This window comes from Mustela lutreola, chromosome X (genome assembly GCF_030435805.1).
Source record: "Mustela lutreola isolate mMusLut2 chromosome X, mMusLut2.pri, whole genome shotgun sequence".
NCBI classification, from domain to species: Eukaryota; Metazoa; Chordata; class Mammalia; order Carnivora; family Mustelidae; genus Mustela; species Mustela lutreola.
In genome coordinates, this window is record NC_081308.1 from 42953059 (window position 1) to 42968177 (window position 15119).

Here is a 15119-nt window from a genome sequence, read left to right on the forward strand (position 1 = left end):
AGCTAGGGTATTTGTGTTGGCATTTCGTGTCCGTTTATCTTGGAAGTTCATTGGGAGGAGGGGAGGGGTTAAAGCAACCTTTTGGCGCTCCTCCCCACTGGTGATATTCTGAGGGTCTCTTTCCCCCGGATGAATGCTGCAACAATGATCCCCAAGCCCATCGCAGTCCCAGCTGGTGCTCCCTCGCCACCATCAGAGAGCTGGCTCTCATATACCCCCACAGCCTCCACTCCCAGGCCTTATCAGAGCCAGGACTATTTGAGATTTATGGGGGAAAGATGTGAAAGTCACTGGACAGATTCCGAGGCCTCACCTCCTGCTCCCTTCCCTTCCTTACAGGTCCAGCTGTCTTGTCGCCCTAAGTCCTGAGAAATAGATCTTAAAGCTTTCCCTCCCTTGACTTCCATTTTTCTCTCTCCAGTTAGATATCTTTTTCCCGGAGCTCAGTCCCATAGCTGGGAGTCTCTCCTTTGCCTGTCAGACTTCGCCGTGCCTCAGGGCTGGGAGGAGGGGGTCCCCAGCCTGCCATCAGAACTCGGGCGCTAGGCGGGGGTTTCTAATTAGGCAAGGTGGGGGCAGCAGCCGTCGGGTCTTTCAGCGTGGGCCTAGGGTACCTCCTCCATACTCAACTCCATTAGGCACATCCCAGTCACTTCCCACCTCTCCCTTCCCCGGGGAGGAGCCAGGGAGAGGTGAAAGGGAATGAATGAATGAGGTAAGGAGTCACCCCAGTGCTCCGCCCACTGGCCTTGCAGCCTAGAGGGTCTCCGAGTTCTCCAGCTCTGGTGGGGAAAGGAAATGGCGAGAAAGCTGGGTCTGAAGAATAAGAGGCGGGTGGGTAGGGGGAAGTCTCCCTGTGAAGTATAGGAGTCCTAGCCGGACCCCTTGGGGTTTGAGGACAGGGCTCCACAGGGCCTGGGAAGGGGTGTGCGGCTAGTGGGCCAGAATTAGAACCGAACCCTAGAAAGACAGGGCATTTGGCAGCCAGTGGGCAGGGGCAGTGGGCAGGGCTACTCAGAGCGTGACTGGGAATGATTAGATCGGCAACACGGCTGGAGGGACCTGACATGAGGGGGTGACTTGAACGGCAAGTCCAGCAGGTCAGGGGCGGAACTTCCTCTCGCCGCCTCTCCCCCACCTCTCTGTCTCCCCCCCCCCCCCCCAGAGAAAAAAGACACACTGAGAAATCAGAGCCGGGAGGACTAGGTGGTTGAGGAGTTTATTTAGGGGAGGAGAATTAATCCTATTTGTTCTTCCTTGGGGAGGTCTTCAAACAATACCGAAGGGCTAGGAAAGGGGTGGGGGGCGTCTGAAGGAGAGAGGGAGGGATCACAGCCAGACAAAATGGCAACACACGATCACAGGCACTACCGACGTCACAGACACAGCGGAGGGTGCAGGATAGAGACTCCAGACCGGGCCGGGGTGTGAAGGGAGGGAAGAGGCACGGAAAGGGAGGAGAGGGGGTGGGCCGGCCCCACAGACCCCTTGGCTCTGTCCTCTGACTACCTAGCTGTCCTGTCACACGGGAGTGGGCAAGGGTGTGAGGGGTGCTTCTCTCTGGATCCCATCCCTTACCCTCCAAGCCTTATCTCTCCGCTCCTCCCAGGCCACCTTAATCCTCAGTTTTGGCCAGAGATATTCCCGCCCCCCACTCCACCGCCAAACCCGCCCACTTTAAAACATTTTTTGCACTGCTCCATTGGGGTGGGCTGCCCCTTCTGAAACAGCCACGAACACCCACTCTGCGCCCCGCCCTGTCCAGAACTCAGACCTCACGTCAAGCTTGGCCCATTCCTGAATCCCACTTCTTGCCTTGCACAAGATCTGCCCCCTTTAGAATCAAACTCGGTCTCCTGATTATTCCTAGCTATACCGCTTCAGTACACTCTGGTCCCAATCCAAGACCCGCCCACTCTGGAGCCTAAACCCATTCCTGGTTCAGGCCCCACCTCTCTAAAACCCAGTCCTCAGGTCACACCCCTTCTTGTCCTATTTCAAATCCTGCCCACTTTTGGGGCCTGACCCTTGCCTCACTCAAAGCTCCACCCATTCTAGAACCAGGCTCTCAGCCTCATTCCAACAACCCCTACTCCAGAATGCTCTAGGGCACCCCTCTTCCTTAGACTCTAGATCCAGTATGTCTGGAATCCACACCCCTTGCTTACCGGTCCTCTTCACCCAAGAGCTCCCCTCAAGTCCTCCTCAGGTCAAGTCCCCCAATCTGCTTTTCTCCCCCCTCAGGGTTGAATTTCCCCTCATGGCCCCTGTTCAGACATTGCTGGAGTAGTCAAGGCCAGTTGGGAGGAGGGAAGGGAGAGAGGGGAGAGAGTCTGAAGTCACACCGACCCTCCCCACTTAGCTGAGACCTGTCTTTTCCCTGTTCCCCTTTTCAGAGTCCCCCAACCTCAGGGCACAGGGCCAGGGAACAGACAGGGGCCAAGGGATGCAAAGGAAGGGGTGGGGTTAGGAGAGGGACCCACTCAAGGTCAGGCCCCTAATGCATGAGGGGTATGGAGTGGGGGCAGGGCTCGGACAGATAAATAGATATTTATATATAATATATATATATATAAACAGCAAAGAGAGTTAGAGTCTCCTGGCTTGAGGGGCGGAGACCTGGGGCATAGGGGTGGAAAGGGCGGCAGGGCTTCTGAGCTCTTGCCCACCCATGGGGTCCTCCCGGGCTGCACTGACCTGTGGAGACAAAAGACAGAAAGGAGAGGGGGTCCAGACATAGGTTGTGTCCTTAGGGTGGGGGGCTGGGCTGCTATGCCTCCACCTTGGCTTTACCCTCTGCCTGCCGTGCCTTTGCTTCCTTCCTCCTTCACTCATAGTCCTTGGGTCCGCTTCATCCCAGATGCCCCTACTGGGAAGGTAGCGCTTGTGCCCACTAGATTAAGTACCAAAGACATTGTGGTCCCCCTTCCACCAACCCCAAAATATCCATTAACATGTTACTGTTCTAGCCATTGGTGATAGACCGTATTGGGCAAAACAAAGCTGCCTATCTTTGTGGTGCTTGTGTTGTGATGGAGAAGACAGACTTCAAACAACAAAAATGTGTTAAGTGAGTTATCCAGTATGACATCAGGTGATAGTAAGTGCAATGTAAAAGCAAAAGGTAGACTAGGGTGAGGGGGATTAGGGAAGAAATGTTGCTGTGGTAAGTGGGGGTAGTCAGAGAAGAACTCATTTAAGAAATGATATTGGAATAAAGAGTTAAGGACATGAGGGAGTGAGCCATGCAGATAACTGGGATGAAGAAAAATCCAGGCAGGGGGAATAGCCAGTACAAGGGCCCTGGGGTAGAGCCACGTCTAGTGTGTTTGAGGAACAGCAAGAAGGTCAGCGTGGTTTGAATGCAGTAAGCAAGGGGCAGTGGTAGGAGGTGATGTCAGAGAGGCTGGTAATGGGGTCATATAGGGCCTTGTGGACTAGGCTGAGGACATCAACTTTGGCTCTGGATGAGGTGTAAGTCACTGGAAGAATTTGAGCAAAGAAGCATGAAATGAGAATACATGTCTCATGTTGTTTCTATTATTTCCTCAATAAATGTTTCTTAACATTAGTAGGGCTCTGAGTGATGTGTGTACATCATGAATAAGTCATGGTCACGTCCTATAGTTTAGTGGAAGAGACAGTCAATAAATACATAAATTAATAATTACAGACTGTGATAAGAAAAGCACAGGGTACTATAAGAGAGATAAGAAAGGGGACTTTGAGAAGCTGGCCAGGTAAGGTTATCAAAAGTAAGTGTGGGTGCAAAACTCCAGGGGGAAAACAAGTAACAAAGCCCTGAATTTGGCTTGTGCCTGGAACATGGTTGGGGTGGGGAGTGGGAGAAGGGAAGGGTGAGGCTTGGTGTCATGCCTGGTGTGGGCTTTAGCTTTTTTTTTTTTTTTTAAGATTTTATTTATTTGACAGAAATCACAAGTAGATGGAGAGGCAGGCAGAGAGAGAGAGAGGGAAGCAGGCTCCCCGCTGAGCAGAGAGCCCGATGCGGGACCCGATCCCAGGACCCCGAGATCATGACCCGAGATGAAGGCAGCGGCTTAACCCACTGAGCCACCCAGGCGCCCGGGCTTTAGCTTTTAAGGAGAGTGAGATGGGAGCCCAGGCAGAGCTCTGAGCACAGGAGGGCAGTGTCAGGATTTAGGATTTAACAGGATCCCTCCAATGCTGTGAGTAGAACAGAATGGGGATGTGGGGGGCGCCTGAGTGGCTTAGTTGGTTGGGCAGGTGTCTTCAGCTCAGGTCATGATCCCGGAGTCCTGGGATCGAGTCCCACATTGGGCTCCCTGCTTGGCGGAGAGTCTGCTTCTCCCTCTGACCTCTCCCCTCTCATGCTCTCTTTCATTCTCTCTCTTTCTTAAATAAATAAATAAATAATAATAAAAAACAAAAGAATGGGGATGTGGGTAGAAAGCTGTGATGTCCAGGGGAGAGGACAGTGAGACGTGGAAGATTATGGATATATTTTAATGGTAGAGTCGACAGGAATTTTTGATGAATTAGATATGAGGTACCTAATAAACTCCTCCCTGCCCTTTCCACCCTGGCCAAGTGCCAGAAGCTACCTCCATCCACGTGTCGTCATCTCCTCCTCTTCCCATTTCCCTCTCTCACAGGTGAGGAAATCAGACTTCTCAGACCCAGCAAAAAGGCCCAGAAGCCTCCCATTGCCTCCGCCTGCCCCCTTCCTTCCGTGAAATTCCACACTACCTCCCTCACCACAGGGGTTGGTGAGAGATGTTAAATCTATCACCACCTCCGGGACTGGTGTCCTCGACTGACCTTCATGACCCAAGGCCCTTTACCCTCACCATCTATTGGCCTTCTTAGAACAAACTGGCTTATCAATCACTTCTAAGGCTCACGTCGTCTTTCCTCGGCGGATTCCTGCACTACACAAGTCCTCCTGCCATTCCCTTCTTTCATTGGTTGCTCTGTCCGCTTTTCTCTCCCCTCCCTTCCGTCAGAGAGGCCCTTCTACTTCTCTCCCATTGGCTTTTCCTTCCGCCCGTCTTCAAGCACTTTTCTCTTGCTCTCCATCTATTGGCTAGTTTTTCGTTCTTCCTATTAGCTCCGCCTCTCTATTGGCGCCTCCAAGCCCCCACCCTGTGCCTACGAACCAATTACTCTTGACTCTTATTGGCTTACTGACCCGCCCGTCCCCCTTCCCGTACCATTCTTGGCCGCGCCGCCCGCCCGTCACTCACCAGACTACATCTGATTGGAGAAGGAGGTGGGCGCGCCCTGAGGGCCATAGCCTTGCTGCCCGTAGTCTCCCTGAGGCCCGTAGCCGCCGCCGCCGCCGCCGGCCGGCTGCCCGTAGTCGGGCTGGTAGCCGCCCTGGGGCCCGTAGGAGTCCTGGGGCCCGTACCCGCCTGGGCCCTGCCCGTAGCCTGCCTCACCATAGGCGTCCCCGGGCGCTGGTTGCTTCTCGGGGGCGCCGGGAGGTGCACGCATGAATGGGGCAGCCCAGCCTGTCTCCTTGAACACGAACCACAGGTTGCCGACCCAGAGCACCAAGTTCAGGAAGCCAAACACCTGCGGGAAGACAAAGCCAGGCCGTCGTCCTGTGCCTGTTGATTTGGCCCCGGGAGACGTCGAGGCCGCGCGCGCGGAACACAGAGACCTGGCCTCCCAAAGGGGGGTGCTTTCTAAAACCCGGACCCTCCAGAGTGCTGGCGCATGAACACCAATGTGCAGAAAAGTCACCTGGGGCAGGGGCATGGGGCGTGTTAGAATTCACACTTTCAGGGATGTTGACATCTATCACTATTACATACATACATTTATACATGTATAAAATATAATATAAATTTGTAATAAAGTAAAATGTTAAGCATAAATTTTTATTATGTATGTAGATATACTAACAGATGCATATACACATACATTATATATGCATATACAAAGTATATAAATATATGCTTTTATATTAAAACAAATACATGGAGCTTAAATATATACAATATAATTCAATTTTGGGACAGGCAGTAATAGCTCCTCTTTACAGTTGAGGAAGCTGAGGCCTGGAGAGGCTAAGATGCTCCAAGTCTCACACCCAGCAAGTGATAGAAAAAAAGTTGGGGGGCCCCCGGGTGGCTCAGTGGGTTAAAGCCTCTGCTTTCGGCTCAGATCAGGATCCCAGGGTCCTGGGATCGAGTCCCATATCGGGCTCTCGGCTCAGGGCGGAGCCTGCTTTCCCTGCCTCTCTGCCTACTTGTGATCTCTGTCAAGTAAATAAATAAAATCTTTTTTAAAAAAAGTTGGTATCTTAGCATCTGTAGCACGTGTGTACAACTTACCACATGCCAAGTCCTTTTCTAAGCACTTTGTATATTGCTAGTTCACTGAATACTCAACTTGGAGCAGGACCTCTTAGTAGTTTTCAGTTTACATGCGCAGCCTGAGGCTGAGAGGCTGAGTAACTAGTTAGCAGGTGGCAGAGCTGGGATTGAAGCTCAGACTGCCTAACTCTGGCCAGTAGGGGGAGTCCAAGTGAGAAACATTTCAAGTTATTCTTTCATTTTGCATACTGTAGGCAAAATGGTCCCAAGATGGTACCGAGTGGTCAGAGGTTCCCCACGACTAGGCTGGGCCTGGGATCCGGATCTCCCAAACGTAATCGGACAGAGAGTCTCATATTCCCTTCCTGAGGACTATTTGTGGTATTGCAGTGGTTATAACTGCTCTCTCATCCTTCAAGCCACTGTTGTTGGCATGCCTCCTCTGGGGATCCCTCTTGGATCTCCTTTGAATTCTCCCCTCATTCTCTCCACCGCTCCCCAAACCAGACTGTGAGTTTCCCAGCCTCCCTCCGCAACTGGCCCAGCAGCCCAGCCACCTTCCCAGGGCTTACCACTGAAGTGTTGAGGCCAGAGGTCACAGGGTCCCTAAGCTCCTTGCATGTGTTCCCCGTCTGGTGGCAGACAGACATCCCTTTGATAATGTTCTCTGGGTCAGTGGCCATTTTCACGTCTGACAGTCCCTTGGCCCATGCTGATGAGCTAACCAGCCACATGAAGGCGAACACAGCTGTGGCCAGGAAGTCCTAGGGCAGGCAAGGAGAGGCAGATGGCACTGTGACTAGGCTGCTTCATGACATGCTGTGGGGCCTCCTCAGATCACAGGCTTTCTTGGGAGGGGGAGGCCCCACAGTAAAACCCTGTCTCTCTCCTGCCTTTTCAGCTCTGAAGCCCCCAGTACTCACGTAAAGGTGAGCATTCCTAGCTTGGGCGTTTATGTGTGTGCGTGCGCGCACGTGTGTGTCTGTGACACAGAGGATGTGGGAGTGTAATTGTGATGTGTGGGTATGTGTGGGGGGATTTTGTGGGATGGTTTCCGAATCTGTGGAAAGTAGCGTGTCTTTCTACTTTCATCTGAATGTGGGAATTTATGTCATTTTGTGTCGGGATGAGGGTGTATGAGTACAGCTGTGTAGGAATCAATGTGTCTGGGTGGCATGATGACAAGCATGACTATCACAGTGAACCTCTGTGCACCTGTCTTTGATCTAGACTGTGTGGTTGTGTGCAAGGTGGCAGGTTTCCAGGGGGTAGGTCTGTCTGGGATTCTGTGTGGGCTCTGAGTGGGTCCCTGTCTTTCTATGATTCGGTTTCTTTGATGCTCCCAGCAGCGGCAGCAGTAACATCTGTAGCTGTTATGGGGACTGCTGGCATGTGGGACTGTCTATGGTTTGGTAGGTGCCTATGAACATGACCGTGTCCCTGAGGCTCTATGTCCCCCGGGCCCTGTACTTGAGCGGCTGTGGGGGGCTTACCATCATGGGTCCTTTGTTGTTCTCTCGGTACTTATTCTGCAGGAAGATGTAGGTGGCCAGAGCCCCCATGGAGTACAGAAAGGCAAACACAGCCACGGTGACAAAGAATTCAGCCGACGAGGAGTAGTCCCCCACCAGGAAGATTTTCTCCTTGTCCCCTCGGCAGGTGGGTGCGTCAAAGTACACTTGGTGCAGCCTGTGGAGAGACATGGCAGGTGTGGTCCAGACCCTAGGAACATGCCCCCCCAAATCATGGGTTCCCCAGATTCTGACAAGGTTCCTGGAAGAAAGAGGAGGAAATAACCCTTCACAGAGCACCTACTGTATACCAGTCACATTTTATGGATTGTTCACAGCATCCTGGGGAAATAGGTCTTAATCAATCCTTCCTTCCTCTAACCCAGGAACTTTTTTTTTTTAAAGATTTTATTTATTTATTTGACAGAGAGAAATCACAAGCAGATGGAGAGGCAGGCAGAGAGAGAGAGAGGGAAGCAGGCTCCCTGTTGAGCAGAGAGCCCGACGCGGGACTCGATCCCAGGACCCCGAGATCATGACCTGAGCCGAAGGCAGCGGCTTAACCCACTGAGCCACCCAGGCGCCCTAACCCAGGAACTTTGACCTCTTGGTTATTTGTAGAACATCTGAGGCACCCTCCCACCCTAGGATCTTTGCACTGGAATGCCCTTCTCCTAGATATTACTCCCTTCATGTCCTTCAAGTTTTGCTCAATTGTCACTTCAGGGAGGCCTTCCCAGATCTCCGTATTAAAATCAAATGGAACCATTCCCTCCCAGTGCTCCTTAGCCCCCTTTCTAGCTCCATTTTTCTCTATGGCAGTGATACCCCATGCATCTGACATATCATGTGTTTTATGTTTTTCCTGGATTTTCCCCATACTTCAAAGAGGGCTGGGTTTTTTCCTTTGTTGTGTTCACTGCTGTATTCCTAAGACCTGGAACAGTGCTGCCACACAGTAGGTGCTCAGTGCATGTTCATCCAGTGAAATGTACAGAGGCTCAGAGAAGTGCATTAACTTGCCTAAAGTCACACAGCTGGGGAGAGAACGGCACAGGTGGGCTCTGAACACTGTGTTTCCCCCTACATCATGTTGACTTTTCTCACTACCTCACTTCAGGTCCCAAAGAGAAAAGAAACGTATGCTTAGCAGAGGAGAGCACAGAGACTACAAAACAGAAGACAGACAGACAGGAGGGTAGAAGGGATCCTGGAGCACACAGAACACATGTACGAATGAGAGGTGCAGATTGGGAAGGTGTCCTGGGACTAAGGCCTTTCCTGCGGTGCAACTGAGGTCATAGGGAGAAAATGCATGTAGGGAGAAGGTCTTAGGTGGAGTCCCAGAGATCTGGCCTCAGACTTGGGGGGCAGGATCCTGAGACAGAGCAAATGTTGCTAGTCCCCTTGTGTGGCAAAGGTCCTGAGGGAGGGAGCTTACACTTATTGATTGATCACCTACAAGGCACTTTAGATAACTGCCTCACTTAATGACCCTCTCCCTAAATCCTCTAAATCAGGGATTAGTACACCCATTCGACAGATGAACAGAGGTTCATCTTAACACAAGGTTGTGTTAAGTTGCCCAAGGTTGTAGAGCTGCTAAAGGACAGAGCTAAGACTTGAATCTGGGTAAGTTTCTGGATTTCTAGTGGGCCAGGTTGGGAGAGATGGTGTCTTGTGGGAAATGGGGGGCCCTTGGGAGGTTATCAGGGCAGTGGGGGATTCAGTCAGGGGGACCATGGCAAAGACTTTTTTTTCCCCTCGAAACTTGTGGGTAAAAGGCAGGTCTTCAGGACTGGAGGTCCTAGGTGAGGGAGCTACTAGAGAGTGGAGGTTTCTGTGGCCTTCTGGATTCCCAAAGGAATCCCAGCAGTATCCCAGGCTGCTGGTTCCTCCCCTTCCCCCAAACTCTCTTTCCTGTCTTCTGTGAACCAGTGGATCCCTGCTTCCCACTGCCCCTCAGGCCATGCCTCCCCTGGTGCTTCTTTTTCTTTCAACCATTGCTCAGGGTCTGTCCTGGATTTTCCTCTTTACACTCTTCCCTCTAACCCTGGGTGATCCCCTGAGCCTGCATTTATCCTTAGTGCTCAAAAATGCCCAATTTCCAACTCAAGCCCTGACCTCTTTCCTGAGTCCCTTAAACGTTTTTATTTTCTTTATTTTAACAAGCCCTTGTGGCACACTTATTGTGTGCCCAGCACTGTGCTAAGCACTTTGCAAGTATTAACTCAGTCACTATTCATCATAATCTTGGAAGGGATATTATGGCATTATCACTGCCATAGAGAAAAATGGATCTAGAAAGTGAGCTAAGGAGCACTGGGAGGGAATGGTTCCATTTGATTTTAATACGGAGATCTGGGAAGGCCTCCCTGAAGTGACAATTGAGCAAAACTTGAAGGACATGAAGGGAGTAATATCTAGGAGAAGGGCATTCCAGTGCAGACGAGTAAATGGAGACCTGGAGCACTTATGTGATTTGTCCAAGTAGTGGAGGAGCCTCAGAAGCCTCTACTGAAATTTTGTCTGTGGGTCTCTGTCTCCCCACTCCCCAGGAGGTAAGCATCATTGCGAGGGCAATGACCTTGCCTGCTTGTGCTCGTCCTCATGTTCCTAGCACCTGGCACACAGTATGAGCTCAGTGAATATCAGAATTGCTTAACTGGGTTTAATCATTCCCTATAGCTAATCAGACCCCCTCATTATTCTCTGTGATAAAACGCTGCAAAAGGATCCCCTCTTTGAATTTCTCCCAGTCTGTAATCATCCTTTTTATCAATTTATTTGTTAACAAATATTGGCTCCCCGAGGGACAGCATGTTGAGCAGAAACTGGCATACAGTAGGTTCTCCAAAAAATTGTGTATGGAATGAATGAATGAATGGGAATTAAATTATATTGGCTGACATTAATTGAGCAACTAGTGCTTTAAGGCTATTTATCCGTATACACTTCTACTTTTGAATCTTGTTTATTGCCGTTCTTCTGCTCCTCCTCATTCACTAGAACACAGCCAGAGGGCACCAGCCAATGCCTGTCTTGCTCACCAGATGTCCTAGATGTCCAGAGCAGGGCCAGGCGTAAGGTATGGGCTCGGTGCTTGTGCGGTGACCTGACCCACCATGGTCTCCTGAGGTGGGGGCTGAACAGGAGCCACTGCGGAGGCAGTATTGGCCAGTCCTACCCCACCCCCACCATCTCCCCTGGGATCCCTGGGGTGGGCTAGGGTTGGGGGGCGCACCTGAAGGGGTACTCGAATTCAACCTCGATGCTGAGGTCACTCTCTGACTTGTTGGCACACTCCACGCTCAGCCGGAGCTCCCCGGTGTAACTGCCGCATGTGGCAAAGGCGAAGATAGCAAAGACCTTGGGCAGCAGGGATGGGGATGGTCATGGTGAGCCTGTGTACACGTGGGATGGGATGCCCTCCTCTGGACAGATCAGGGCCCAGCACAAGCAGCAGCAGATGGACCAGTCCCCACCCCCACCCCCTAATCAGGGCTCATCGGCTCCAAGGACAAGCTGATTACAGGGGTGTGGCTGTCTCTTCCAGTCTTTCTCTCAATGTCTCTCTTAGTCTCTATCTCTCGATGCTATGATCCCCCTCCTTCTCTCTTCTGTCTCAGTCTCTTTATTCCTCTATGTATTTCTGCCTGTCTCTGTTGTTCTCTGTGTCTCTGTTTCTCTTGGTATCTGTTTCTCTATCTTTCTCAGATGTTTCTCTGTCTCTGTATCTCTGTTTCTCTCTCTGCCTCTACCTGTCTTGTATCCATGTAGGTCTCTTTCTGTCTCTTTTTCTCTGGCTCCATCCATGTAAATGTATGTCTCTCCCTGTGTGTATTTCCATCCTTGGTCTGCTTGTCTCCATCTCCCTGCTCTGTCTCTGACTCAGTCTCTGTATCATGATCTCTCTGTCTCTCTTGTGCATCTCTTTCCTTGCTCCCCTGAGTATCTCTCTTTTTCTGTTTCTGTCTCTCCCCCATCCCATTTTTTCTGCTACTCTTCCTGTATCTATTCCTCTTCTCATCTCTGTTCTCTGTGCATCTCTGTCTCCCTTTTTCTTTGTCTCTTTCTCCTTGTCTCCACTCTCTCTCTCTCTCTCATCTCTCTCTGTTTTCTTCTTGGTATTTCCATTTCTGTTTCCATCCTTCCCTGTCTCTCATTCTGTCTCTGAATTTCTCTGGCTTTCCATCTTTTCTGCAGCAACCAGTTTCACACTCCACCTCCCCTGCCCCTCTCTCATCTCAAGGGAGGAGGTAAGACGTCACATTCTTCCACTTCACAATGGGGGTACCCTTGCTCTTACATGACGTCACATCACAGCCCCTCTATTCACTGACCCCAGCCCCCAGGACCTCACCAATTCTTCCATCCCCTTCCACCCGCACCCATCCATCCATTCCTTGCTCCCCACCCCTACTCTTCCAGAGCCCACCACCTCCTTCTCTCTCCCAATGGCCCAGACCACACTCACCCATTGCAGCACCTTCACGAAGCCAAGGGGCTCCTTGACCACCCGGAACTGACCCCCGGCCACCAGCTGAGGAGAGAAACGGTGGGGAGGGGGTAGGATTGTTGGGAATGGAAAGGGAGGTGAGAGGCAAGTCCACCAGGCAATGACCCCTGGGACTAGGGCATGTGACCTCCAGGAGTGAGTGATATTGGGAGAGAAGGGGTGAGAAGGAGAAAGTGACACTTCAGGGAAAGTGTGAGCACAGGGTCTCCGAGAGAAGATCCTTGGGGTTCAGGACTGGAGGGGAGGTCTGGGGAGATGGTGAGGTTGATGGCAGAGGGTTGTTGGGGTGAGGAAGATGGGGATGGGGTTGGGAACTAATTAAGGAAGGGGAGAAGGTCTGAAACAGTAAAGGTGAGTCAGATGGTGAAGGGGATCAAGTGGAGAGAGTGAGGAAGGAGTTGGGGTTCATTAGGGTGGGGGAGGGGGTCTTGGGTGGTGAAGGTGAGTCATACCAGGGAAGGAGTCAGGTTGGCTAGGGTGGGGGAGGGGTCTGCAGCGGTAAAGGTGAGTCAGATGGTGGTGGGGGGGGTCTGAAATGATGAGGGTGGGAGGGGTTGGTACTGGTTAGAGATGGGTGAGGTTCTGAGGTGGTGAAGAAGTGTGAGATGGCAGGGAGGGTCTGGGCTGAGTAAGGTGGGGGAGGGCTGGGACATGGCTTCACTGGATATGTACTGGGGGAGGGGAGACTAGGGGTTTTGGAGAGGCAACGTCGCATCGTCCCCCTTGATCTGCTCTGCGGGAAAGGGTGGTCATCTACTGGGGTACCTTCCCTGGGAGGGGCAGGTGTCAGCCCTCCCCCCCCATCCCCCGCCCCCACGCCTTCTGTCGCTCTATTTCCTAGCTCATCTATGAGCAACCCCCATCTTCCTTCCACTGTTCCTCCTCTCCCCGTCCCCGTTACCCCTACTCTAGCCCCAAGACCCCTCTTCCTCTCCTCACGGTTGCCGGTAAGGAACCGGGCTTCTGGCGGACCCCGCTGCTGCAGTGAGGACGGCCCTCGCTGCGGCAAAGGGCGCGCTCCTTCTTTTCTCCACCTCCCTCTTCCTCCCTCGCCTGCCGTAGACCCCAGCCCCTGTGCTGGGGACCGACTGTCCGCTGCCAGGACCCTGGCCACCACCACTCGGAGTCGCCTGATTCGCGGCGATCCGGGCGGGGAGGCCGGGCAGCGGCGGGCTCTGTCCTCGGTGCTGGAACACGTACCTGATTCACCACGTCCATGTCTGCCAGCAGCAGCATCAGCAATGCGGGGGGCGGGAGGCGCCTGCTAACAAGGGCGGGCGCGGGGCGCGGCGGGGGCGGCGCGCAATCGTCGGAACAGCCCAGGCGGCCACGGCTCCGCCCCTCGCGCCCCCGCCCCACTCTCGGCGCGCGCCTGCACACAGCGGGCCGAACCTAAATCTCGCCAGCCGCCATTCCAGCCCTAGAGCTGGAGTCGCGAGAGCGCTCTGGGAGGATCGGTGTCTCGAAAAACACAGCTAGAGGTCTGGGGAGTGGAGGACCATTCGGTCCTACAGTAAAACGTTTTTGTCAGGCCCTTTACGGAGTTTGTTGAGTGTCTTCTTACAATAGCCCTATGTGGTAGGGACCATTAGCCCTGTTTTTTACAGATGAGGAAGATGAGTCCCCGGAGAGGTGTAGCTGCTTGCACAAGGTCGCCCCACTAGTAATTGGCAGTGCCCAAAGTCTCAGCGATTTCAACGTAGTTCAAGGTCTTAAAAACCCTCTCTCCTCCTCCAACCATCTCCCCTATTTCTCTATCCTTTTCGTCAAAATTTTGCTTGCTCCAACTCTACCCTTTACATCCTGTTTATTCCCCAGCTCTCTTTTAATCAGACTATCCCTCCTTCATGCTACTAAAACCAGGCCCACAAGGTCAGTGGCGATTGCCATGTTGCAAAATCCAGTGGATAAATACAATGAGAGTTTAAGATGTTCAACCTCGTTTATGCTAAAAGAAATGCCTATAAAAGCTACTAAGATCCTGTTTTTCATCTTTGAGGGTGGTGAATATAAAAAAGTTTGCTTAAGCTCAATATTGGCAGGTTGGCCAGAAACAGGCATTCCCATAAATTACCAGTGGAAGTTAGATTGGAATAGCCTATGTAGAGGGCAATTTGGCAGAATTCGGCAAACTAACAAATCCATATACTGATCAGCTCAGCATTTATACTTCTAGGAACTTATCTGACAGATTCATACATGTGCTAAAAGTTGTATGTATAAGATGATTCACTGCAGTGCTGTTTATAATATGACTTCCTAAGCACTCCTTAATAGTGACCCATTTAAGCAAAATCTTATACATCCACAAAATGGAGTACTATGCAACTGTCATTAGTACTAATATGGAGCCTTGTAGGGGCACCTGGGTGGCTCAGTCAATTAAGCAGCTGCCTTTGGCTCAGGTCATGATCCCAGGGTCCTGGGGTCGAGCCCTGCATCAGGCTGCCTCCCGGTCAGGGAGTCTGCTTCTTACTTAACTATCTTGGTGATCATTCCAAGGCTCCATATCAGTATTTTTTAAAAAGATTTTATTTATTTATTTGACACACACACACATAGAGAGACAGAGGGAACGCAAGTGGAGGGAGCAGCAGGTAGAGGGAGAAGCAGGCTCCCCACAGAGCAAGGAGCCCAACATGGGACTCAATCCCGGGACTCTGGGATCATGACCCAAGCCAAAGGCAGATGCCCAACTGACTGAGCCACCCAGGTGTCTCCCTTTAGAATTTTTAAAAAGTATATGTGTTTATTTAATCTCTACCCTCCACTGGGGCTCAAACTCAC

At 51.8% G+C, this 15119-nt stretch overlaps 1 protein-coding gene across 1 annotated transcript; it reads right to left on the reverse strand.

The window, feature by feature from the left end:
• Positions 1 to 1192: 1192 nt before the first annotated feature.
• Positions 1193 to 13639, reverse strand: SYP (synaptophysin). Its single transcript, XM_059158063.1, has 7 exons — positions 13533 to 13639; positions 12291 to 12356; positions 11058 to 11182; positions 7796 to 7991; positions 6875 to 7066; positions 5226 to 5556; positions 1193 to 2697 (listed from the first exon to the last, which is right to left on the reverse strand). The coding sequence occupies exons 1-6, from the start codon at positions 13566 to 13568 to the stop codon at positions 5230 to 5232; spliced, it is 942 nt and encodes a 313-aa protein (XP_059014046.1). The 5' UTR covers positions 13569 to 13639; the 3' UTR covers positions 1193 to 2697; positions 5226 to 5229.
• Between the last annotated feature and the right edge of the window lie 1480 nt (positions 13640 to 15119).

Bases quoted from the DNA above. Each gene is read 5' to 3' on its own strand.
- SYP (XM_059158063.1), bottom strand. From the start codon at position 13,568: ATGCTGCTGCTGGCAGACATGGACGTGGTGAATCAG. The intron at 12,357-13,532 runs GTACGTGTTCCA...TTCTCTCCTCAG, and splicing joins ACATGGACGTGGTGAATCAG to CTGGTGGCCGGGGGTCAGTT. The intron at 7,992-11,057 runs GTGCGCCCCCCA...GTCTCTCCACAG, and splicing joins GAATTCGAGTACCCCTTCAG to GCTGCACCAAGTGTACTTTG.